Below are 27,158 nucleotides of genomic sequence, written 5' to 3' on the forward strand. Positions count from 1 at the left end.
ACTTTACGAGTCGTTGGAATCGAATCTTTTAGCCACTATGGTTGCTATCCTTTGGTATTACGTTTCAAAGGGACAGATGGTGGGTGTAATTGAGATGAATCTTCGATACGAGGTATTTTTCTCGAGTGTTTCAAAAATTTAAGGACAATCTGAAACTGTACAGGTTGGAAAAAGCTTATTTGAAAGCACAAAAACGGCACTTGTAACTGTAAGGATTTTTCGAAGTTAATCAATATTACTCCGTCCATATTGCAGATCTTCACGAATTAATAAATAACACATGTCATGAGCACTATGAACAATATTGGTTTGCTTATGCAATAATGCTTCATGAGCAATATTGGTTCTTTTTAACTAAACGATGATAGTCGTTCATGATATTTATTAAGCGAGAATTCAGATTGTTTCTCGGTAGGTAGGCTTTGATTTTTTCTTGTCCCTAGATGTAATTACATAAAGTGGCCACGGGTAGTTCTACTTAATGTTCCACAAGCGGAAGCTGCATCAGAAAGAGTCTCATCCATGGGAATATTAATGTAATTCCAGGAAAGCATTCACAGTTTTGTTCCGGATAAATATTCTCTTTACAATTTTCTGCTGTATGCTTAGAAACGAGCGTGTAATGACGTTCACTGTCATGCGTTCCCATTTTTAAAACGGATAATGTATGTAATTATTTGTAAAAGTATTCTACTATTACTTTGTGTGTTATACTTTTTTAATGACCAAGTGCATTTATATAAATCGTGTCCATGTTATTAATGTAAAAAAACTACACTTGCATATTCTTTAAATTATTCAGGGGAATTGATGCCAATTTCCGTGAAACAAAATTTCCAATTGTAAATGAAAGTCAAAGCGTTTAAACTTCGTGGAAAGCTGAATGTTTCCAGCAATGATGCATACCGAATGATAATCGTAAAACAGACTTGAAACGTGTTACCATACTGCCCTGGCTTTTGCAGCTTTTCTTTTAATTTCTATCAGGTTGAGGATACCGTTGCTCTGTCCCGTTACCCCCACACTTATAATCCACGTCCATTCCTACTGCCACACCTACAGCTGTCAGAAATTTCTTGAAAATATTTTACAGACCATTAAGGTTCTTCAGGTCAGACATCGTAGTTCTCTCTTATCATCGCCACTTGGTATCGATTTTCACGGCCGAACTTCCTTGGAAAATATCACCGAGGGAAGCCATCCTCCGCGCGTGGAACGATATGGTAACAGATGGCCGAGGATAGGGATTGGTTTTCACGATATATAAATTTATTTGCAACTGTATGAAACGATTGAATTAAAACTTTTATTTATTCTGAATTCCTATTCAACGCGATCTAGTTTTTAACACCGCCATATATTGTCTGCGAATGACCGTTGGTTTCACTAAAAATGGTAAATGGTAAATAGGACCCATTTTTTACTTTAATGGTTTTGAACACAGCAATCGTGTAGAGCCTATTAACGAGGAATGGAACCCAATTTGTTTTTCAAGTATCTCAATAGTAATGCTTTTAAAAGAATAGTTCGTGACCGTACATTCGATATTTTAGTACGCCAAGGTTGATACACGTGTCACGATTTACTAAAATGGCATACAATACAAGATACCATTTCGTACAATTCCGTACATTTAACGAATTGTTTCATTGTCGAACGACTTGTACCGCTTTCGTCATTTCAATGCGTCGCTTATACATTTCCGTATCACGTAACTGCATCAACGATTGCTTTTATCGCGATGAAAAGTCGTGAAGTGTGACCATAGCGCTTAATTAAGCGCGCTTCGGTCGTAAAGGCATCGCTCGTTGTGCACGTAGGCGCAGCGTAGGAAAAAGAACGTAGAGAAAGAAAAATATGTTGGACAAGCAACGTGCAACGCGGCTGTATTTAACGATACTGCCCTTGTAGCCTGTATACGACGTAAACCTGCGTGATTCACTTCTACATGGTTTGCAGCACCGCGTCGCGGCCGTTTGCGCCACTTTAACGCGTTGTTTACGCTGTCTGGTAATTAAGTTGAGAATCCTCCCGCGGGTAGGGATTGTAAACGGCTCTCCCGGTCGCGTTTAAGTCGTGAAACATTTTCATAAGAAAAATGACCGTGATTTCCAATTCGCTTTCAACTTGTGCAGTAGAGTTGCAGTAATTAAGAGAGAAGATTAAAGAGGAATAGATCGGTTACTAGGTCTTCAACTAAAATTTGAAGCCAGCAAAACAGAGAAGGACGAGACTTCGTTCAACACCTGTTTAAATAGTACACATAGTACTAAATTGAAGCTCACGAAAGTGATGGAGAAACAAAACTTAAACAAATGTTTGTATTTATTCTAGTAAACAGTACATATATTCTGTTATATGGAAACGCGCGCGAATGAAAATAAAATATGACGGGAAACAATGAGGCACAGTAAAAGAGAAGTAGGGATGAGAGGAGGATCGTTAAACGAGCGAAAAGAGCGCGGAAAGCATGCATGAGCTGAGAAAAAAGCGGGCAACAAAAATGGCAATGCAAATAGCCGATCGATTTGATTTGTCTTTTTTTTCTTTTCTCTCTTGTTTTCTCACCTCGTGCATAGCGCCGCAGCCAGCCACGCCAGTAGACAAAGAAACGTCGCTCTGGTCTTTGTGCACATGTATCTGTGGACAAATAAAAATCAATCTAGTCGCCGAGCAATGGTTCGCGGACGGTTTCCCACGAAATCGTGATGGACGTCTCGAATTGACGCCGTGGAACACATACTCGATGGCTGGTAGCGCTGGCTAGACGATAAATCGAGCGAGGCAGAGCGCAGGGAAATTACTAACGCGGGCGCAGGGGCGGATCAAGACAAGTGGAGGCCCTAAGCAGTGAAAATTTTAGGCCCCACCCTATTAACTAAAAGTTTACAACTTATAGGTCATAAATTTAGTATTTTGTTCGACTATTTTATGGAGGATTTTTTTAACTGTTTCGATCATTTCCAAAATCTTTGAGTTAAGATATTTGAAGATCTTGGTGGCCCTGCGGGCTGTTTGCTATCCGGAACCCTACGCGACCGCTTAGTTCGTCTTTCCGCGATCGCAGAGAGCTCGAAGAAATAACTCGTAACCGTGACTGACACGTCCGTTGTACACGCATTTACTCCTACATAGTTTAACCCTTTGCGCTCAACGACCAATTTCAATTGATTGCGAAACAGCAGCCCGTCTACGTCTCACAAAGCATACAATGATTTTACGTACAAACTAGTTTACAAAATCGCTACTTTAACGAGTAGTTAATAAAAATACAGAAACGTAAAAAGAAAAACAGATACAGATATTTAATTAAAACGAAATTGAGCGTACACGTTTAATTAATGTTATCATCTATTGATAATACGTGCATTAATATTCTGTCGCATAGCCCTTGGCATCTATGATTTTTGGCACTGTAGACATCGTGACGTGAATCAATTATTTTCTTCGTACTGAGGAATGAAATACTGTCCGATGCTCGGACCCACTCATGTCCTTGACCCACTCATCAGATTATATTTGACATAATTCTAAATCCATCCTGACAAGTTTCCCAATTTCGCATTTTCCTCGTTGCACAGGAAACCGATGATGATTCATTTGCGCGTGATTATTACGCGAGATCTAGTAGTCTCTTTCGCAATTATTTAACCGTTTCCATTCGAAAAAGAGAGTAACAGCATTATTATTTACATAAAATTTGTAATTTGCCAGAATAAATGAAGTTGTTACGATTTGCTGTGATACTGAACATTATTTGCATTGTCTCCATTAAGGTGCCTCCGAGTGCAAAGGGTTACAATCTCATTGCACATCTTAATATCAGCGTTCAAAAGACGAAAGCATGGTACGTAAACACGTAAAATAGGTATAATAATTTTGTACGATTTTCTATTATCTGCTTTTACTTACCCGACTCGTAAAGGTTCGCAAATTGCATAATACCGCTCGAAACTGATTGCCAGGATAGTGAGAACCGAGGCGTGGGCTACAGTCAATTCAATAAACGGCACTGCTTTACCTGAAATTAATAAACCGTTACGATCAAATAAAAATCATCATTGGAATTATGTTAAGATATTAAATGGAACGTTCGATTATTAAATGAAACGCGAGATGAAAGTAAAGAATGGAGGTCTGACGCTTTAGAATAAGTTAAACGAGGTTAGTCTGACCATTGATCAGGATATTCTACTGACTCGCTGATTATTAAATATTGTAGGAATTCAGAAAAGCTTGATTTTACTTTCGTTCATCGCTGTTTGCAAATTGAAGAAGGGAAAATTATCAATCTTTTATAAACCGAACGAAATTTCCAGTTTCTTCAGCATACACTTTCAACTTCTTTATTTTTACACGTATACTTTTACACGTTTTAATTTTCATATCCCACAGCCGCAAAAGAGTTTTACGGTTCCCAAAAGGCATCTTATCCGGCAACAAGGGTGTCGCAATAAAACGGTACTATGCTCCGAACATTATTATTTCTCGGTGTACCTTCCCCCTCCATTTACTTGATGTCCTCCAAGTCGTGTTTTTTTTTCAGGCTCGTTCCAGGAAGTCACACTGTTTTTTCGGTAAATGTTTCGGCAACGAATCGAGAAGCTTTCAATTTCGCAAATAAGCTTATTTTAAATTTTCGATAGCAATTATTCTCAATCGTTCTTTGGCATTATTTCAAATACGTTCGTTGTTAAAGAAAAATATGAAGAAATTTTTCAAGAAATTGTTAAAATACTGTGCTTTTAAATGTTCTCTTGGTAGATTTAAAATTGGACATCTATTTGCGGTGAGGATCAGTATATGCTCGCTAATAGCGAGAAGAAAGGGTCAACGAAGATGAAGAAAAGTGTAATGAATTTTAGTTAAGAAAAAGAATAATGTATGCAAAGATATTAAATGCGAAATGCGAGCAACGAGAATACGCGGAGTGAGGATGAAATGAGAAAAGTATGATAAAGGAAAGGAGAAGTGTACATAGGAAAGAGATTATTTGAAATAATCTATTATAAAATAAAAGTGTCTAAACAATTGGTCCGAAAGATATTTCCGTTAAAAGAGAAATGTGTCAAAAGATACGAAAAGAAATCATGTTAAACCGTAAACCGTCTTTATGACTGATATCTAAGTTTAGAAGACGGAATCAGGAGAAAGCGTCTAATAATAGTGTCGGTAAAGATTCAGGAAGCACGTTGAGCATATAAGCCGCAGAGAATTATGAGCGCCATTTTGGAGCATTGATCCACTCTGAAATCCAAACATTTACTCTTCTCGACGCTGTGCTCGTAAACACAACGAACGCAAAAAGAATCAAATTCTTGCGTTATTATTCTTATTTCTATCGACCAGTGTTACTTTTAAACTCGAGAGACCAAATATATTCCTTAAAATTATCGAACCCTTTGCATCCTTAGAGGGCTCCGGAGCGGAGCCATTTTAAAATTTGCCTTCAAACTCTGTTAGCAAATTACAAATGTTACGTAAGTGATAATAATGCCGTCAGTTTATCTCTTTCGAGCGCAAAGGGTCAAACAAGGGATTCCGTGTACAATCATTGTTAACCCTTTGCATTCAAACCTTCTTTTCATCCATATTACATATTAATTGTTTTTTTTCCGGTTACATAAACAAAACTTTGCTGAACAAGCTTTATTTGTAATTTGCTAACAGAATAAATAAAGTTTATTATTATTGAAAATTATGTATTTGTATTGTCTTCATTGAGGAGCTCTCGAGTTTGGAGGCAAAAATGTAAGTGGTTCCGAGTGCAAAGAGTTAATTATAAAATCGAGTCTGGTAATTTTTATTCGATTGATTTTGGCGCAGTTCGATATTTATCCATCTCATATAGGCTCTGGTATTTTCAATTTGTATATCCTTATTTGCTCATTTATTTCTTTGTTCGTGTTACATTTCTTATTAGTACACTCCACAAAAGGCACACGATTAGAATCATGACAATTACTGCTTTGGACTTTCGCAACATTTTCCAAGAGAAAACTCCATAAATACAATTCACACACGTTACATACTCTATGCAATTAAGAAGAATCAAGATGCAGATAAGAATCAAGAAACTGATGTTTCATGAATTCAATACTTCATATCATATTAAATTGTGTAAAGAAAGAAGAAAAAAGAAATTACAAATTTCGTTAACCTTTCTCCTTAAAAAGTTAATCCTTACCCCTTTGACACAGAATATGTCTTTTATGCCATCTTAAGCATCGTTGCTTAACGAGTTATTATATTAGTATTGAATTGTGGTATTTTTCAGGAACTAAATTCTAATCCTTTGTATTTGAAAGAAAAAATAGCAGTATTATCAGTTCATAATCAATATTCATAATTTGTTAAGTAAATAAACAGAACTTGCATAGTATAATAATATATTTTATATAAATATATAAAATTCAGGTCCGAGCAGAACCGAGAAATGACGAACATTTGCTCTACGGAAGTGGAAAATGGTAAGTGGATACGGGAATAATAATAATAATAATAATAATAATAATAATGATAATGATAATGATAATGATAATGATAATGATAACAATAATAATAATAATAATAATGCGTGGAGCGTTGTTGTTCGTTTCTCAAGTAACAGGAAGAGTATTTCTCGCGGATACGTTTTGTAATTACTGGCTGAAGGAAGCCACAGAACTAACTGCAAACCTTGTTTCCTTGCCCGACTGCGGCATTTAAATTGCATTCCGCTATGTGTTTTATTATTACGCGTATCCTTTTAATTAGCACATTTTTCTTGAAAGATGCAATTTAGTTCGGAGCGGAAATATACGGCTAACGAAATAACAGCAGCAAGGAGAAATTCTCTTTAATTGTTTCGATTAAAGTGCAATCGCTGGGGAAATGATTTAAACTTGATTTTTTCTCCAATTTCAAATTTCCCGGCTTTTGTTCCGTCCCGCCTCGTTAACATAAAGGACTGCGATCGAGCATAATTTTTCATCTCGTTAGGAGGGAACGATCGCGTCGCACGGGGTTAATTCAATTTCCATTCTTTTCCATCTGAACGAGCGTAAACGGGTGAATAGCAAGCGTGGACCGGATACTAATGGAGATTTCTAGTTGTCGGCATCCATCGACGCGGAAGATAATTTAAACGATTGATTATTTCCGGCGCCAGCCTCTCTAATTTCCAATATTTAGATATTATTATGCATCACGAGAGCTTTCTATATAAGCACCGTTGAATGCGCGCTGAAAATTTCTGAAGAATAATTAACAAAATTGTTGTAGATTTTACAATTTACCTTGTATATATATTTGTAATTTCGTTCATTGTATTCCACATTGTTGCATTGCAATTTCTTTTAACCGCTTTTAGGCGCAAAACAGAATTTAAAGGATTAAAGTCTAAAAGACCTTTTAGTGTTAAAAATAAATGGAAACAGGTTGTTTCCAATGGTTTGGATTCTCTTCTGGCGATGGACGACCGCCATCCACTTCTTATCGAGGCTTGTTAACGAAGGACCTTCCGCCGTTCCGGCCCTACTACAAACTTGCGTTCGATAAGAACGCGTGGCTTAGTCCGACAGTCGTATTTCTGACTATCGTCCCCTGCCTATCGGTAGCTGTATTTCCCAGTCAAGATTGTTTTGTCTAAAAATTCCCTCCCCCGATTTATGGCTCTTCCAGGAGGCGCCCGGTAATAAAACACCGTTAATGAATTAGAATCGCATAAAAGGTCACCGTTCAGTTGGTGCGGACACCGCATATTTATTATCGAAGGAAGACAGTTCGAGAAAACAATTTTTCTCCCCCACTGTCTATCTAAAAGAAGCAGATTTTCCGAGAACCGCAAAAGGAGACCGAATTGTGGCGATTCGAAAAAAGGTCTCTGGAGCAGTTTCGGTCGTCAAGGGGACGGCGCCTTTTCCATTCTATTTCCTGCCACGAAGGTTAAAGAGAATTGGATAGAAAGCGGCAGGACAAGGAGGTGTTACGACAGGCGTAGCATTAAATGCCCGGCCCTCTAAGAGCAACGGTAATTCCTGGCAGGGGGTAGAAGTTCAGCCGGTCGTTTCAGCCAGCCATCAACCTTGTCCGTCGTTCGGGACCTGTGTCGCGTGCTAACGCGCGCCCTTCTCGTCCTTCGCCAACTCCCGCCTCGATCACGCTTACTTTAATAACCCCTTCAGACCCTCTATCTTTTTTCCAAATTTTTCCTTCAAGAAAGATTTTAATCGAGAAGAGTTTTAATTTATTTTTCAATATTGGGGTATTACAGTTCCCAGATTGCAATGTTAAGTAGTATTGTTAAGTTTAAACTTAAAAAATTCTGACTGCGTTCGTTTTATCGGATTGCACACTTTTTTCTGTTTCTGTAATTTAATTGACTAGTAAGGTTTAATGTCAGAAAAAAGAAAAGAAAGGAATTACTCGAAACGGCGGGGAAATTAGAACGCGAAGTTAGAAATTGGATTTTCTAATCGCACAGTTTAGGAGAAACAGCATCGAATCGGTTTTCAATTAGCGCAGTTGGATCTAAATTTGTATGTTCTTAAATCTTTTAAATCCAAATTTTGACGGGAAATTTTCTCGAGGTGTTTCGGTCCCGGTTTTATATCATAATGGTTACCAGAAGCGGTCCTTTGAAGCGTCACGTATAATAGTCACCTTCTTAGCTGACGAATCCAATTTTCCTCGCCATAGAAATACACTCTTATCGCGTATCCGTTTGATATGCTTGTGCTTTTATAAATTACGGCTCTACAATTATTGCGCAATTTGTTCTTATGTTATTTTCAATTAACAAGTTGTAAATGTAACAGAAAAGTTACAATTTGCAAATGCTTTTTATACGTAAACCGACTTACAAGCACGGCTTGTTCGAGAACTATTCGATTTCGGAATTCCCATTCTTCCTTATCCGTTTTTGAACTGTACATTTACGATTCCCACGCTTCTCGATGCCTCTCTATTCCTCGGTAACTCGTTGTTATCGGAAAAATTGTTTGCAATGTTTGGCTGCGGTCGAGTGATTGCAATAATAAATTCATCTCGTTAAAAGTTTATGTAATCGACGTCTGTTGAACATTGCGAGCAAACAAGGAATTAATTAGCACGTGCATTATTTTGCCGGGGAACACAAAATTTACTTCAGAAATGTTGTTTGTCTCGTGTCATAATTAAACGTTCGGTTAAAGTTTCGGGTGATATTATTTTCATTGAACTCTATTAGCATTAGACGTTTATTATATCTGCATTGACCAAAAAAAAACCATACTCTGAGTATTTATAAAAACAAAAATGTCGTTAAACACGAAATGAATGCAAGTTTGGAGAGTCGTTTTATAAGGAGTTTATATACAAGCTTATACACAGAGCTGGGATACGCTAGGATACTCTATCGTAGGAATCTTATCATTATTATTAATTTAGCATAGAATTTTTGTATACCAATTTTAAACTAATTATTATAGTTTCTAGTGCTATGTGATAAAAATAGAATATCATTTAAACTCTTGTTATCCTCTAAAAAAATAGCTATGAACCCAATTAAATTACTTGGGTCCGATTTTTTAAATAAAAATTACTTAGCGTTTCGTCTGCCTTAATCATGTCAATTTTTCGTTTAAGCATTTATAAGTCAATGTACTACGATACCTATTAGCTAATTTTTATAAAATATTATTTAATGTATCTTATTGACTTATGACAACTAAAATTTTTCTTTATTCTTCTTTTTTTAGTCTTGATGAGCACAAATAATAGAGTGGCCACTGTGTGTTGCATCGAAATTGTACGGGGGACGACGTAGGCGAGCCGTAATAAAGTGTGTAAGAAATATCGGGTAACAGGGTGCACGGACGGTCAACGAGGGCCGTGTGCATTTCCCTGTGGCATTGCCCCACTCCGGGGCCTTGTCTAAACATACGAATGGGCCATGACGTTGAGGGTGTCCTCGAGGCTAGTACGAATGGCCTAAGAAGGCATTCTTGTATGAACCTTCGGGTGAATCAGAAATAAATACGCCCAGTAAACGTTGAGCAATCAAGTTTTGTACTTTATTCTCATCTACATCCTACAAATCAGAAGCGGGATAAACCTTGCGACTCTGACGGACATAGTGTAGTGCGTGACAATATATTGTGAAGTTAAGTGAATTAAATAGTAGTAATTATTACAATGGATCGCGCATCACTGAGCCGCGAGAGCGTAGCCCGAGCCGACAGGAGGACCACCTCTGTCGAAGCGCGCCTTGGGAAATTGGAGGCAATGTTGGAGAAGTTTCTCCAACGGTCGCGTTCAAGATCCAAATCGCGTTCGCGAAGCCCGCGAAGACACGTTTCGCGAATTAGATCGCGCAGCTCGTGAAGACGTGATTCGCGCTCGCGCAGCCCGCGAAGACGCGATTCGCGCTTGCGTAGCCGACGGAGCGACGAGCATCGCGTGGGAAGTATAACCACGAATGTCACCACCCGAAAATGTAAAGCAGGTACGCCAATTCTTGGGACTGGCAAGCTATTTTAGGAAATTCATTAAGAATTTCGCCGCACTTGAGGAGCCTCTTACGCGCCTAACCCGCAAGGACGTACCGTGGCAATGAAGGGAAGAACAAAAGCAAGCCTTCCGCCAGGTAAAAGAAAAATTGACCACGCGACCAGTATTGCGTATTTTCGATCCAGCTCGACCCACCGAGTTGCATACGGATGCCAGTTCAATCGGCGTTGGAGCAATGCTGCTGCAACAACAGGAAGATGGGCAAATGGCAGTGGTGGCATATTTCAGCAAACAGACGACAGCTGATCAGAGGTGTTACCACTCCTACGAGCTCGAGACGATGGCTGTTGTTTTCGCGTTGCGACACTTTAGAGTCTATCTGCTAGGGATCGACTTCACCGTAGTAAGCGACTGCAATGCCTTACGGACAACCTTTTCGAAGAAAGATTTATTGCCGCGCGTAGGTCGATGGTGGCTCGAAGTTCAAGAGTACACTTTTAAAATTATGTATCGGCCAGGGACGAAGATGGCACATGTGGATGCCCTTAGCCGAAACCCTCAGCCGACCACCCTTGAAGTTGCCTGCGTTGACATCACGGAGGACGAATGGATCGTCGCTGCCCAAATGCAGGACGAGCAATTGTCGCGCATCCGGACGATTCTCACTAATAACGAGAAATCTCCCGAAGTAAAACACTATTTCAAGGAATACGTGTTAAAACGAGGTAAATTGTATAGATGTTTACCTAATGATAAATATGCATGGGTTGTTCCGAAGAATGCAATATTGCAGATCTGTAGATTATGTCATGACGAGGCTGGACATTTGAATTCGGAGAAAACTCTGGAACGGATTCAGCGAAATTATTGGTTTGCCAATATGCGACGCTTCGTGGATAAATATGTGAAAGCATGTTTAAGCTGTGCATACTATAAGCACACCACGGGCAAAAAGCAGTGCAAGCTAAATATAATAGAAAAGATACCGACTCCGTTTCACACCCTACACATCGACCACGTAGGACCCTTCGAAACGAGTCGGAAAGGAAACAAATACCTGCTCGTAATAGTAGACGCTTTTACGAAATTTACCATCGTGGAACCGGTAAAGGATCAGAAGACCCGGAGAAGATACGGAGAAGGTCCTGATGAACCTTATGCATCTGTTCGGTGTGCCAACGAGGATTATAAGTGATCGTGGAACAAGTTTCACATCACGGAGATTCGCGACGTTATGCCAAACGTACGGGATCAAACATATATTAAATGCGGTGGCTACACCAAGAGCAAACGGACAGTGCGAGCGTTACAATAAGACCATTGTTGACGCTCTGGCGACAAGTGCCGCAGGTCAAGATCCACGGGACTGGGACACGCAGGTCAAGAAGGTGCAAAGTGCGATAAACACAATGCACAACAAGAGCATCAACACGACACCGATGAAAGCGTTGATCGGATGTGATGCGAAGACAATGGCAGAAGGAACCGTATTGAATGCTGTACGGGAAGAAATGGACCGACTAGATCTGGCTACGTTGAGAGCAGAAATCAGTCGACACATCTCTCATGAGCAGAAGATGCAGAAGGAGCGGTATGACCGGACGCGAAGGGAAGCTCGCAGGTACATCGTGGACGAGTTGGTGCTGGTGCAAGTGACCAGTGAACCCTCGACGGGGAGTAGCCGCAAGCTGCTACCGAAATACAAGGGACCTTTTCGGATAAAAGTGGTATTGCCCAACGATCGGTACGAGGTGGAAGATCTGAGGGAAGGCTCGAGACGACTGCGAACCGTCGTTGCAGCCGACCGGATTAAGCCATGGATTACGATCCAAGGGGATGACCACGATGATTAGATCATTATATCCTTTTTTTTTAATGTAGTTTATGATAGAAGGTCCACTGCTTTACAAATTGAATATTATCTCATGTATTTTCAATTGTGTTCGCAGAAAGGAAAAGAGAAGCCCAAGGCGTAAGGCTTTGGTAAACGAATAGCCGTTTTGCCCGGGCAAACCAGGCAAGACGTTCCGACGTGCGAAGGCAATGGCTTTTGTGGCGGACGGACTGAACAACACCCTTCCACGACGGTTCCGATGGGGATGACCGGCCAGGGAAGGAGGACGCAAAGTGCGTCACGACACGAGGTGTGTCAAGGTGCCCAGCATGGGTACAGATGTACCCTAGGCAACAATCGTTGGTGGATGCACGGCATACCATCAAGGTTGACACCGAACCGGACGGACACGATGTGTGTCTCAGGCAGGGTGGTGGCCGGTAAGGGATGCAGAGTGCATCTCGTACCGATGAGAGACGTACCCTAGATGGTAACCGTTGATGGGTGCAATGGCATACCTACCATCAAGGTAAACACCGAACCGGACGGATACAAAGAGTATCTCAGGTAGGGTGGTGGCCAGATAGGGGTACGAAATGCGTCTCGCCCAGATAAGGGATACGATGGTATCCATCATCGGTCACAATGATACGAAGGTATCGTGACGCGATGACAGTAGTTTAAGTTCATTTATTATGTGAAGTCTGAGGGCAGACCTAAACGTCAGTATGGCCGAATGTAAGAAATATCGGGTAACAGGGTGCACGGACGGTCAACGAGGGCCGTGTGCATTTCCCTGTGGCATTGCCCCACTCCGGGGCCTTGTCTAAACATACGAATGGGCCATGACGTTGAGGGTGTCCTCGAGGCTAGTACGAATGGCCTAAGAAGGCATTCTTGTATGAACCTTCGGGTGAATCAGAAATAAATACGCCCAGTAAACGTTGAGCAATCAAGTTTTGTACTTTATTCTCATCTACATCCTACAAGTGCCTCGAAAACGTTAGTCAGAAATGCGTTCGGTAATTGAGAGATTTCATCAGCAGTCGAACAGGATAGGTTCTGTGTCTGTTTTTGGGAACAGTTTTCTCGTAATTAACCTTGCGACCCGTTATTCTAGATTGGTTTCGCGGTTTGCGTCGCCAAAAAGCGTTTGGCTCGTCGGTTCCTCGTCGGGATTGATATTTTTCTCGTGTCGTTAACTCAACGGAAACAACAGTTTGGTTTTTTTCATAATATATATTCTTGTCGCGCAGATATTCAAGGACTAGCAATGCTAAGGATAAAATGTCTCGACACTTTCGAGCGGTGTTCCATAAATCTTGCTCCTGTCGACGAGACAAAGCTTCGATTATTCGATCGAAATTAGTATTTACGTGTCGTAAATTGGCTCCGCGAGTGCCAAGCAGGAAATAGAAATGAATCAATCCAGGAAGAATGTCCCAGTTGATAAACAACTCTAAACTAAATTAAACTAAAATAAATCCAATTTCTTCGATTACTACTTTCTAGCACTCCGATGCGGCGCAACGAAATTCGAATATTTAGTGGAAAGTACGGAAGGGTTTTCTTCGGTCCATAGTTTGTCGAGCAAAGTTTAATACTTAATTGTAATGCCTTTCATTAAGAAGAATTTACCTGTGCCCGACGAATAAAATCGAATTTAACCAACAGTACTACGTAATTGTAATTTATAATCATTGCCAAGGGCAAATATTACTAATCTCTTCGTACACTCTTTTCAAATCACGAGCGAGCGCTTGTCAATCTACGTGGAAGAAATAAAAAATTCACTCCGCAAAACGAATTGTGATCCGCTTAAATAATGAATTAAATGTGGTGTCATATATGGTAACGCTTGTTAAGAAATTCGCGGACAAATGGTGTACGCGGAAACTATTATTATAGTTCCGTTTATGTGTATATAGTTCTACGTTTTTGTGTGTGTGTATTAATTAATTAGAATTTGTTTTTAAACTAGCACCAAAAAGTTATTGTACATAGAAATGGAGGACATATTTAAAATAATTAATGTAAATAATAAAATCGAAAATACGCGAAGAATATTCGTAGACCTCTGAATGTAGACCGTGAACTCGTTTGCGAGAAGAGTGGGATACAAAGGAACCAGGGTAGAGAGCGATATTATCTTTTCGTATGACGAGCAAAGCGAGGTCCTTGTTGTATCTCATTCGATAAGGAAATTGCCAACGCAAACTGAAATATATAGCCTACGAGCTAGTTGTACATGCACGAGCTTGATGAACTAAAGAACATTTGATCGGAATTATCATCGGATCGGATCGTTATTAAATAATATTCGTTAATGCATGCGGATTAATTTTAATAAGCCACGCGCAGGAAAAACAGAACTTGCCGCCAGCCAGCAAAGCATTTCGACGGATAATTAAAATTGCCTGTTCCATCAACTTTTTTCATTATTCTATTCTACCTACACTCGGCACTCGACACGTGATATTCTGATATTTTTCAGCGGAAAGGTTAAATATCATAATCCACTTGTTAACAGAGGTGCTCCCCACTGACAAACAAATCTCGGCCATTGGTGCTGTTCAAAATATATGTAAATAATTGATCTCTTTTTCCTTCAAACGGAACTCTAATTGAAATATTCTTGAAGAATGAAATGAACCTATTAACTAAACGTTCGCTTTTCACACTCGAATAAAATGAAACTGGGAATGCAGAAAATCCACAAAGAATCCATCCCTCTAATTAGATCGAAGGCATTTAGTATTTTCAATATCGACGAATTCGAAACGTGAAAATTGTGAAAGAAAAGTGAAAAGGAAAGGTCGAGGAAGGAGGACTAATAATCGTGACAGAAGCGCGATCGGGTTCGCTCTGCGATCAGCTGATGGCTTCCTCTTCAATTTTAAGCGCGAGAAAGACTTGCCGCGACGCGCGAGCGAACGGGATGCGGGAATAAATTAAGACTACCCGTTTCATCCCGCGCAGATACGAGAAGGGAGAAAAAAGAGATAGGCGGAAAAAAGAGAATTCGACGGAATGGATTCTGGCTGGCGATCGTCCAAAACTCATCCAGACGGAACACAACGTGCTCCTCTAGCATTTCAAGCAGATGCAACTTTTGAATGAAATTTGCTCCTTCGAGCTGACACTCCTCTCTTCTCGTGTGGTTAGAAGAAAGATAAATAAATTATCATGTAAATGGTAATGGTCTTTTAAATCGTTTTATGGCGATTTATATGCTTTTGATTATTAAGATGTTAATCTGTTTATACAGCTTTCGCAAAAATTACTCGATTCATAATTGTTAAATGTAATTCCGATTAAAAAAAAAAAGGTCATATTAATTCCTTTGCGTTTGGCTAAATTTCTATCACTGAACAACAGTTTAATTAAATTAGAAACTGTGCATAATAAAAGTCCACGTTAGTTTCAAAGTCGAAGAAGTTCTCACTGAACTTAATTGCTATTGAACAACAAATGAGTTATTTCTGCAACGGAAAAATTGGGCACTGTCCGTTGACGGCGAGGCGTTGAAATCCTCGTTTCAAAGTATACGAAGAAACGAAGAATAACGAAGAGCGAATACTCGACAAAATTAACAATAAACGACGATCAAATGGATCACCAAACCGGAAATTCAACGATCTATCGAAATTCCATCTCGATAGAAATTTCGTTCCTTCATTATCGTTTGTCTTTTCAACGCTTTAACAGGATTTTCTGCGGAAGTCTTAAGGCGAATCAGACAGGTTTACCTTATTAACATTGAATCTGCCAACTTCATCATACTCTTTCTCAAGTATCGCGAAAGTTACCGCGATCCAATTTCAACCATCTGCTTCTTGCGTACTTGTTAAATTTTGTTAAATATCGCGAAAAAATCAATTACAGAGCGTAACATCTAACAGACTTTGTTTTCTAAAAGGTAAAAATAAATAAATTATTGGGACTTTACTATCTGCATACGTTTTGTTTGAATATGAAATCATTTTAAAGTATCTGCTGTAAAACACTTGCCCGATATAACCAAAATATTTTTTTTTACGTGCAGAGATGGTTAGGTGGTCTCAAAGCGTGCGACCTATAGTATTACAGAGAAATCTCTCCCAAGATATAAAAATAAGTATATTTAACATACTTAGTTTCTAATATAATATTTCTAATATTAGTTTTGATGCACATTGACTTCTCAAGGAAACGTATATACGATGCTAACGAGACGGTTCCGCTCCGCTCAGCTTCCTCTTAAGAGAAACTTTAATTAGTTAGTCGATCGACTGGGAAATAGAGACGAATTGGTTCACCCTGGTGTTTAGAACAATCTGATTGTCGTTCGAATCCCAACGAGCAAAGTTTCCGGTCGCGATCGGTAACACCTTACCGACTTGGACCGACCTCCGCATCCTTGTTCCTTGTTGTCCAAGTTTCGAACATCATCGTCGAACTTCTTCGAGCATCGTGGACACGTTTTCTGTTATAAAATCGTCTCCTGTGTCACTTTTCCATGACTCTTTTCCGTGATGATTGGAAATTTCTTTTTTTTACACTGGGAAATCCTCCTGGATACCACGAAGTTGGGATAAACTCTTACCGACTAAAACTCAACGTTACTCGTAACCAGTTCCTGTGTGTAACGAGGAAAACATTCGGTTTAAAAATGTGGTAACTATCGCCAAACGGCGAGTCTCTCCTTTTATAGTATACACCTAACCTAACCTAACCCAAACTCATCTAAACTTTAATCCACGGCTAAGTGACCGTCGAGAGAGAAAAGAAAAGAAAAGAAAAGAATATCATTGGCCGTATTTGTGTACACGTGACAAAAGCTATTGGTTGAAGAAAAACGAAATGGAAGATGCTCGATTGGTTGGCGGATTGGTCTCGTAAACAGCCGAATATAGCGAGTTCGTCGCGCTAGGAAGAACCTCTTTCTATCTAGCCTGCTGGCTCTCGAAGGGAAATGCTGTAAATTGCGTGAAACACCGGAGCGATCGCTGTTACTTTTTTTTTTTTTACAGTGGAAACTCGCCGTCTGGGGATGTGAAACGCGCAGCGCGACTTTTTCCACGAGCCGATTGAATTCGAAACTAAGTTTGAAAGGAAATATCTGGGTATCGTTCAACTTTTTCGGCGTTTCTCGATGAAAAAGTTCGCGAACATTGCAATATATAACAGCAATCGTAGCAATCTGTTTCTTTTTGTTTCGAGCCGTTCCATTTTTAAATATTTTTCCACGTTTGACCAGGAGAATTTTATTTATTTTACTGAATTTTTATTCCATATCTCCCTCGATTTGCAACACTGAATAATTTTTACACTCAAATAATAATTTTAATTCGATAATTTTCAGTATTATTTAAGTATTATTATATATATATATATATATGTATATTAATTCTATCCAATCTATTTAATTCTGGAAAATTGTTTAATGTTCCAAATCGAAGATATTCCTCTGGTCGAACAGAAAAATGTTTAAAAATCGAACTTTTATTAATTTTAACTGAAAATGTTCGCAACAAATCGTTCTGAAATAAAAATAGCAAGCAACTCTCAATTATTTTACTGGGCACGCGAGCTGAGAGCTGCAGTCGACGATAAAGGTCCGAAATGTCAAGCAGCGTGGGATCATCCGTCTCGTAATAGTTTATGTAGGAGAAATTTTTCGCGCAGCGCGCTTCTCCAATTCGATCCTCTAAAAAACCGATCCGTTCTGTGGTGTCGTAAACGTTTATCAGCGAGACTTGTGTTCGATACGATCCGCGATGCAAGGGGATGCTAAGCTAACTTCATATGTGACTAATGTATTTCTAAAGCAAACATTTTCGCGAAAACGTGCTGCCGATATTACCGCCAAGATTAAGTACTTTGCTAAACGTTCCCCCGGTCTCCTTGCAATAATATTCAAATTCAACGATTCATTCGGATTTATAGCTACTTTCAACAACTAATTTTCTTTACTATACCTAATTTAAAACAATTTTTAGATACAAATTTAGTTGTAGGTAAGTAAGTAAGTAAGTAAATAAGTACTCTTTTTCCTTTAACAGTTGACGTCTTTTTTAATGCTGTAGTAAAAATCGTATCCATATTCGCCGTATTATGATCTATCACTTGGAGAAAGATTGGAATGCAGCATAATCATCTCGCGATCTCGACAAACTTGTTGCCGAAGGAACAATTTCAGCGAAAGCGAAGCTGAAAGATGGTTAAAAAAGTTCAAATCAGGCTGTTATACCTACAAATATTAATTTAAATAGGCTTAGTTTGTCACCGTCATGGCTTAAAATTTACTTTATCTAAACCTTTAAGTAGCCCTACTTTCCCATATTTCGCCAGACTTGATCTTGTCACACGCGTATAGTAGGTCGCGAAACCTTGTAATTACCGTTTAAAAGCTAAATTAACAATATTAATCGTTTGCAAGATAAAATTTACGTACACACGCGCTCGTCTGTTTATTTACTTAATGGCTGGTTATGGTTAAATAATGAAAAGTTCACTCACGAATGGTTCGCGTTCTACACCCACGTAACTGGGTTGTATAATAAAATATTTGAGATAAATCCGCAGCCGCCAACGCTTATACAAACCATACCATAACCATAGTCAGAGGAGCTCGGGAACGCATAATTTAAGAGTCGTTCAATTATTTAACGCATTTTCGAGACTTTCGGCCCCGAGATCACGCGTGTGGTTGATTGAATTTCGCAAGAGAGGGTGCCGGACTGTTTGCGTCATACCTCCGCGACAAAATCAGCCCCCTTCGCTCGTAAATTTCCGGCATGTTTTTCAGGCTTCTACGAAAGATTGAAATTCCGGGAGGGTAGGACGCCTCGAAATGGGGTAACGTGAAAAATTAGGCACACCTCTGCGGAATACCGCGGTGGACCCACGTTTCAAAAGTAACAAATTAGACTTTACTAAACACAAAAGGAAGGTATTGTACAATCACATGTTTCAACATCCCCTCCTCAGTAGCTTAGCTTCCAGTTCGAATATAAATGTAATTAAAAGTTACGGGAATAATAATTATCCACCCCCTTTAAAAGTCCCCAAAAAATGGAACCCCGTTTTCAGTTTGTAGATCAGATAACTCTTAAATAATTCTTTTCCAACAACTAATATAATATATGTATATACAGGATCTTCGGTAGTTGGTGGTAGAACCGAAATTGTAAAGCGGTGATTGCAAATGACAAAATAAGTCGAAAACGTTCCTGACTAAAAGGCTGACTATTGTTGATAGATTTTTTAGATTACCAACGTTGTTCTTTATACATTACCAAGTCATATTAAATCAATTGTGTATTCCAAAGAAATCACAACTTTCATTGCGAGCAATCGAAAGAAAAGATTATTCTAGCCTTTCATACATTAAAACAACCGAAAACCTTAGAAAGCGCTCATAGAAATTTCATTAGAAGAACAGAATTATGTTTTCGGCAAGATGGCCAACATTTTCAGCAATTTCTCTAATAATAAACTTTGTTACAAACATTTTATTTCATTACGTGTTTGTAATTTACAGTGAAATCCATTAGAACAAGACGTGATCAAGTGTATCCGTACCTGGCGAAAATTCAAAATCGATTTTCTCGAAAACAAAGCCTCAAATGAAAAATTGATATTCTATATTTTCAGATTTACTTTTTTTTATCTAGAATCACCGCCTTTTTTGGTTGTATCGTTGAAATATACACAAGATGTTTGCGTTTGAAGCACGGTCAATACGGAAGTGTAGCTACTAAGATAATAAATAGAAAAAGGTTAATCAATTGAATAGCAAACGATGCGATCGCGTTGCTCCTTAAAAGTGCCAGATACTCGATGAGAAAAACCAAATAATGACGCAAGATTTTCTACTGACAAGTAGAAAAACAGCACCATTGCGCTGCTTGGAATTTTTAGACGTAAAAATTGAGAAGCGTTCCATAGCAATTTTCGATTAGATTTCTTCAAAAGCCCTTCGCATTCAAACGATTAAGTTTCACAAAATTTTGTCTTGTAATTCTTGCGATATCAATGATTAAAGAACGATCATTTTGTTCCTAACGATGCTTTTTATTATGGTCATAAAATAGAAAGTAAGCAAGCAAGCAAACATAATCGTCACCGGTTAAAAATCGAGAATACTTAGTTCGTTAAATGAATCAGGTTGAGTTAAGCCACGACTTGAAAAAAAAAAATCTGTACATAGAAAAGGGGAACGACCACTTCTTCGTTAATAGAATTAATAACGAGGAACAAATATGGGAATAATTAGACGAGACAATGTTCGTTGCGAAAGATCCACACTGGGGCGTGGATCCATATTATAGCTATGCCTCGCCATATTGTCTTCCAACGAACCAACGTTCTCCACTTGACCTAGGCGAAATAGGGCGCGGGTGCTGAGAAATGCTACTCATATTTCAACCACCTCTTTATTTTTCTTTTTCTATGATTCTTCTAAAATATATCCAGAGTACATCCTATCTAAAAACTATCTAATTAGAATTGTCAGAAAACATTTAACAATCATTTCCGTTAAACTCTTTCAGCATTGTTCAAGCCTGACTTTCTCTAGTTAAGTCTCTCTCTCTTTGTACTCCGAACTATTCGTCAATTTTATTGCCAATCAGTTTCTACTATTTAATGTTTTATTTGAAATTTACTCCAAACAACAATTCTTCCAAGGATTTTTAATATTGTTTAACAATTATATTAATAAATATAACTCTGAAATTACGTTGTAATCTATATTTATGGTCACACTCGACAGAGAATGCAAGAAGTGGTTAAAAATCTAGGTGCCAGGGACGTTGTGGAGACCCCTTTTTTGATGAAGGTTCGACCAGTATCTGTCAGCAAAACTATTTTTTATTTAAATTGTATCAATTTTTCCGTTTCCAAAGGAGAAAATCTCAACAGTTTCATTTACCGTTTCCTAACCCACTACTAATATATAATGCTGTATTTTATTAAAATGAATGAATGAATAAAATTCTCGTTTGGTTGAAACGTTAAAACAGAGGCGATATGTTAAGTTAATGAATAACGAGAAGGATAGAAGTTGACATATTTGAAGTTGAATATTTTCTGTTTCTCTGGACTTTAAACGAAATGGTATTTAACAGAGTCGCGAAGTGAAGAAGACCAAGGCGCGTTTAAGCGAAGGGAGAACCCGCAGCCATAATAGAGTCTAAGCACCCTTAATCCACGGTGACCCAATTCTGGTTGTCTATTTTAGACATGCGTATAATCGAAACCGATATCGTCGAGGCTTTGCAACTTTAAATTTATCCCCGTTCGTGCTTGCACGGCGCTCTCTTTTTCTTCGTTCGCTCCGTCTGCAGGAGAACAAACCGAGGAGAAAGATAGGACGGGCATAAAACCGCGTTTTACGAGACCGACCAGTTTTTTTATCCTCACGGCGCTTCTAAACCGAAAGGCAAACGAAAATTTGACGACACCCTAATGATCCTAATCCGAAACGAACGATTTTATTTTAACGAACGGGGATCGTTGGGATTTACGATCAATTAAAGCTAAATCGGTGGTTCCTTTAACGTGTTCTGCTCTCGTTTTAAAAGTACACGCTTTGCCACAAACTGTAACGTGTCAGTCACGTGCTCCTGCCTTTCCGAATGAAAATTCAGAACCTTTAATTAAAACCTCCCAAGATATGATACATATTAGAAAACATAGAAATCGACCCAGAGATTATATTTTTATTATACAGAGCGCAAAGTCCAGCATATCATTCACATTAGTGATTACGAAAGTTAAAATTGTTCCACCGCAACTTTTTCAAAAACGCATGTTTACCTGAAATTTTCTACTGAAATGGAGATTCTCTATTGCTGGTAAACGCAATAGTTAGTAACAGTTTCTATTAATAGTTTTCATTACTGAACAGTAAAAACTGTAACTCGTTATTAATGTTTACCAGCAATAGAAGAAAATTTCCTTTCCCTAGTAAAATGATCATAGTTCGATCGACATTGCGTGTATATTTGGCGTTGAAACGCCACCGTTACAGTTGCTTATTATGTTCGCTCGTTTATTTCTCCCTGAACGTTTCGCGCCTTGTTAGCGGCATCTGCTGTTTGTTTCTTTTACGGGGAACCCCGCCAACGATCGGCATCGCGATTGTGTCGTCAGCCTGCCGACCAAAAAGTTGCAAGGGACAACATCTGTGCCACTTCGATCGAAAGTGTAATATCCGACTACAGTCCGAGTCAAAGATACCGTCAGTCCAACGACTGATTCCCCCACCACACTTTACAAGTTCTTTCAGTAGATGCTGCGCGTTGATTAGTAAAACATTAAGAATGGAAAGAGGATTTGTCGCTAATAACGAAACAATTTTTAGAATAATACAAAAGGATTGAAAATATTTCTTTGAAATATTAAGTGTTATAAATACAGTAATTAGTTTTAAAAATAACAAGTGGTAGCGAATGTTAATGAACGGTTATAATATTTTACGTGAATTATAGACAGCCATAATTTTGTGGATTTTTTTCCCATAAAACTATATATTTTATTATATTGCCTGTGCTTGAAAAATAAATTTTGAATTTCGAAATTTTGAAATCGATTGAAAATCAGAGAAATCTAAATCACAGAAACGCGTATACGAATATGTATTATTCCTGTCGTACAACCGGTACAACAATGGACGACAGATTTCAATTCGCAGCTGGAAAATCTACCGATCAAATTTATGATTTATAGAGAAACCTGGCTAACTTTCTAAAAATGTCTTTCGATAACTGTTATGTGGAACAACGTGTAATTGCTATCATAACGATAACAATGAAAATATTAACACTTTTCAGAGAAAGTGTAGATAATACTGTTCGGTCACAACTAATCTCAGTACTCGACTAATTATGTAATTTGTCCTCTATCACTTAAAATCAAAATCAACCCTTAAGCTGGAAACTTACAATAAGTGGAAGCAGTATTCGACTATGCCGTGATTTAGGCTATGATTCACGCCAGCAGCTGGTATGTTGGTAGCTAATCGCGGGATCCCTTTTCGGGTCACACCACTTGAGATCTCCTCGGAGGAGAGGTTCGGGCCTCGCGCGAGTACGAGAACCGCGAGTACGAAAGGCATCCCGTCTCAATTTACCGGCGTGGAACCGGTGGAGAACTCCCCATCGATGTCTTGTATTCCGGTTGCCCGAAAGTCGTAAAAAGCTCACCCGGATCCGGCGCCGGGGGTCATATTTTATTTCGCGATCACTCACGGAATTCCACGTCGTCACGGCCGCCTAACGAAACGCAACTGTTTACGCGTTTACTCTCCTCGAACGTTCTTCACCATGACGAAAAAAAAGCTCCGTGTACACTTGCTACTCCTTTTCGTTACATAACCTACGCTTTCTGTCATATTGTTATTATTACTTTTTTGCTCCAAAATAAAACAGTGAATAATTCGAATTTATATCGAACCTATCGACATAATAGTAGTTTAACTTGAAAAAGTTTCCAAGTAATATCTAACCTTAAAAAGAGCTAATGAAAATTCAAAGTAAGTCAAAAAATTTGAGGTTAGAGCTGATGAAATTATTAACTTTTTTTAAATCATTTTAATATGCACAGATAATATAATTATCGTTGTGTTTTAACTGTCAATGCATGAGTATCAAAGGTGGATGAAACGTTGATCCATTCTAAATTGTTGGTTAGGATGTTCTCCCACTGATAACCTCAATTATAGAATTTCGACGAATCAAGTGAGTGGCTTTCAATGAAAGCTTGTTAGAGCCATGATCTTCTATTTGATTATCCGCCATTGAATAAAAGTATTATATTTAAGCAAAAATGAGAAACTTTGTTAGATTATGTCACAACGATATTATGTTTCTATTAAATTTTAGTTGATTTAGCAAAAAATTTAAATTGTAATATAAAAGCAATATTGAATCGAACTTTTTATCCAATCAATTAATACTCGTAATCGATTAAATAGAAAAATAACGAGTCTTTTACGTGGCAGAAAGCTCTGTTTTATTAAGAAGCTTATGCGTTGCCCTGGTAAGTTATGTCTTTTCCTTTGATTCGTTATTTTTTCTAGCCCAACGGATACAGAATGGAGAGGAAAGAAGTTATGATCGTATCGTTTTACAATTTGTTGTATTCCACACGACAATGGAGAAAGCAATCGTTCGATTTCTCGAGATTACCTCAGATATTTTCTCTTGGGACCCGAAGAGATGGACGATTGATACGGTATTGGCAGTTTAAATTCATTCCCGTTTGCAAATCAGATTCATTCTTTTGGACCTCAAGTATTTCTACTTAATTATTTTATATAAAAAATACACTACATATAAACTGGTAGTGGTAAGGTAGTAAGAAATCGAAAGTTTAATTCATTAAAGTCAAATTTTCATACATGCATACCATTAATTACATAATTATGAATTGTGTAATATGTACGGAGTTTAATAAATTAATAATTACTTCAAAGTAAATACCTGTACTACTACTTTTTAGTTTACATTTGGTATATATCGTAAGTAGTTGATTTGCAGAAGGATGAATTTGATTTGAAAAAGGGTGAATTTAAAGTGTCAACAGTTTCACCATTCGTAGAAGAAAGGACTTTCTTTCAGCTTTGAAGATCGAACCGGAAAGTAATATATTTTTAACACAGCAAACAGATTTCGAAATACATACATTCGATTTTACCCGCGTGCATTTGTGTAAATAGAATCTAAATTCTACTATTGTTGTAAAACTCTGTTAAAACTCTGAACGTGGAACAGCATAAAGCATCTCCGTTATTTTTATTGCATTTATACCAGGAAAACAAACAATAAACTGATAATTCATAAGCAATAATAATTTTATTTATTAATAATATTTTATATTAATACTTTTAATTTGTAGCCTGTTGATTATAGAATTGCTGACTTTTTCGTGTGATTCGTGCATTGATAAAAATTATTCTGTTTAAAATTATTTATTTTAACTCTTTGAAAAATAACTGAAACAAACACAAGATGCAACAATGTTTCGGAGCTATATCTAATGTACTTAGCGAACGAAATTGTTAACAGGTGATAGTCGAAGTAGGTATCAAATAAAACACTTCAGATAGTTGGGAATTGTTGGCAACAAAATTGAGACCACGGTCCCTGAGGAAAACGAGTAATCGCCAAGAGTTCGAATGAATGTTTGTGGTACAAGATTTGTGCGTGTGGAACCCTCCTTTGGAAGTAAATTTCAAATAAAACACTTACTCGAGGGCTCCTCAATAGAGACAATGCAAATAATTTTCATTTCAAAAATAAATCCTGACAACTGCAATTTGTTCCGTTGGCAAATTACAAATGTTACGTAAATAATAATGATGTTACGTTTTCTTTCGAGTGCAAACGGTTAAAATTGTTTTTTTACATAGTTCTCACTGTTATGTATAATTTAATCCTTTGTACTCAAACGAAAATGTGACAGCGTCATTGGTTTTTGCTAAGGTGGTATTTGCTAAGAGAATAATGGAGATTATTACGATTAATGAAAATTATTTGCATTATCTCCATCGAGGAGCCGTCAGATTTAAAGACAAACATTTTAAATGTATCCATATAACTATTTTGTTCCTTGATGTTTCTGTCGTTGAAAAGCGTTCTACTGTAGTAAACCGCGCTGAACATTTTTCAAACGAATCTTTATTATTCAATGAAAATTATTCCCACCCATTTTTTTACTGTTTATATGTTCGTGTACTCGACCTTTCTCGTACATTTTGCGTGCTTCTAAAAAGTTGAACAATTACCTTAGCACCGTTCCAAATGACAGGACAAAAGATGTGCATATCGAAAGGATATAACGCGAGAGACGTAACATGGACTAAAATTTGCAATGTTAATCCCCATACGGTTCGTTTAATTAAAATTCAAAAGATTGGCGGACACCAGAGAACTCCATAAAAGTTTCATTTTTGAAAACGAGAGAATCAAATCGCAGGAAACTCCGCGTTATCAAAATTTTTATTTGACACGCTCGCATGAAATTCCACGGTTTGCAACTAAATCCATTGGAGCGTTATTGCGAAGCTGCGCCTCAAATTTCGATCTTCATTCGTAGAATATCGATGATCGTGCTTTCCCGATCACTGATTCTTCGTTAATGACGTGACGTTTCAACCTGTTGCGATGGTAAGACGAAATTATTAATTATAAAATTATTAACTATAAATTCCAGATAAAGGTTCAATATTAGAGTTGTTCATCGCTGTTACATAACGTCGTTTGAAATGTTGCTCGCGTAACCATGCGGAGGCGATATAACGTGATAACATAATTGCTATTTAAGCGATAGAAGCATCGATCTTACTAAAAGTGCTTTTATAAATAGATCAATCGATGTGTGCTCGACTGAAACATAGTAAATACTAAAATTAGCTCAAGATGATGGAATACAACAACGAACGATGTACAACGATAATAATTTATGTGAAATATAAAGCTTCGTTAAAGATGCTTTTGAAAGAGAGTGGAAATATAACTCGTCTCTAATTGAGGGTGGTCGGAATTATACATAGAACGGTTTTTATAAATTATTTATGAATGCTTTCTGTTATGACTTCGTCTACAGACACAAATGAAGCGACGCGTGTTCCTCTAATTTGTTTTAGTTGAAATATTTTAGTTTGTTCTATATGTACTTTACATTTAATTAGTCAATTTTCGTTCGTCAATTTCTTTCTGTTAATGGCATAAATGGGTTAAAAAGATCATTGCTAGAACATAGAATGGCCAGTACCGAAAGAGGCTCGCCAGGGAACATCCTGTGCACGAGGGTAGACGAAATCAGCTGTGTGTATACCACCATAATTGTGTGTCCTTTAGAGGTT

At 38.0% G+C, this 27,158-nt stretch overlaps 1 protein-coding gene across 2 annotated transcripts in view; it reads right to left on the reverse strand.

Moving 5' to 3' along the window:
* The window catches only part of Ethr (ecdysis triggering hormone receptor), a 42,300-nt gene that overhangs the window by 8,760 nt on the left and 6,382 nt on the right, over window positions 1–27,158 (reverse strand). For both annotated transcript variants that reach the window (XM_076904447.1, XM_076904448.1), the window contains exons 4-5: window positions 3,913–4,021; window positions 2,569–2,640 (exon numbers count right to left, since the gene is read on the reverse strand). In XM_076904447.1, coding sequence (XP_076760562.1) covers window positions 2,569–2,640; window positions 3,913–4,021 — 181 coding nt within the window. The remainder of the gene's footprint in view (window positions 1–2,568; window positions 2,641–3,912; window positions 4,022–27,158) is intronic.

The sequence above is a fragment of the Xylocopa sonorina genome, chromosome 11 (assembly GCF_050948175.1).
Source record: "Xylocopa sonorina isolate GNS202 chromosome 11, iyXylSono1_principal, whole genome shotgun sequence".
In the NCBI taxonomy this organism is placed as follows: domain Eukaryota; kingdom Metazoa; phylum Arthropoda; class Insecta; order Hymenoptera; family Apidae; genus Xylocopa; species Xylocopa sonorina.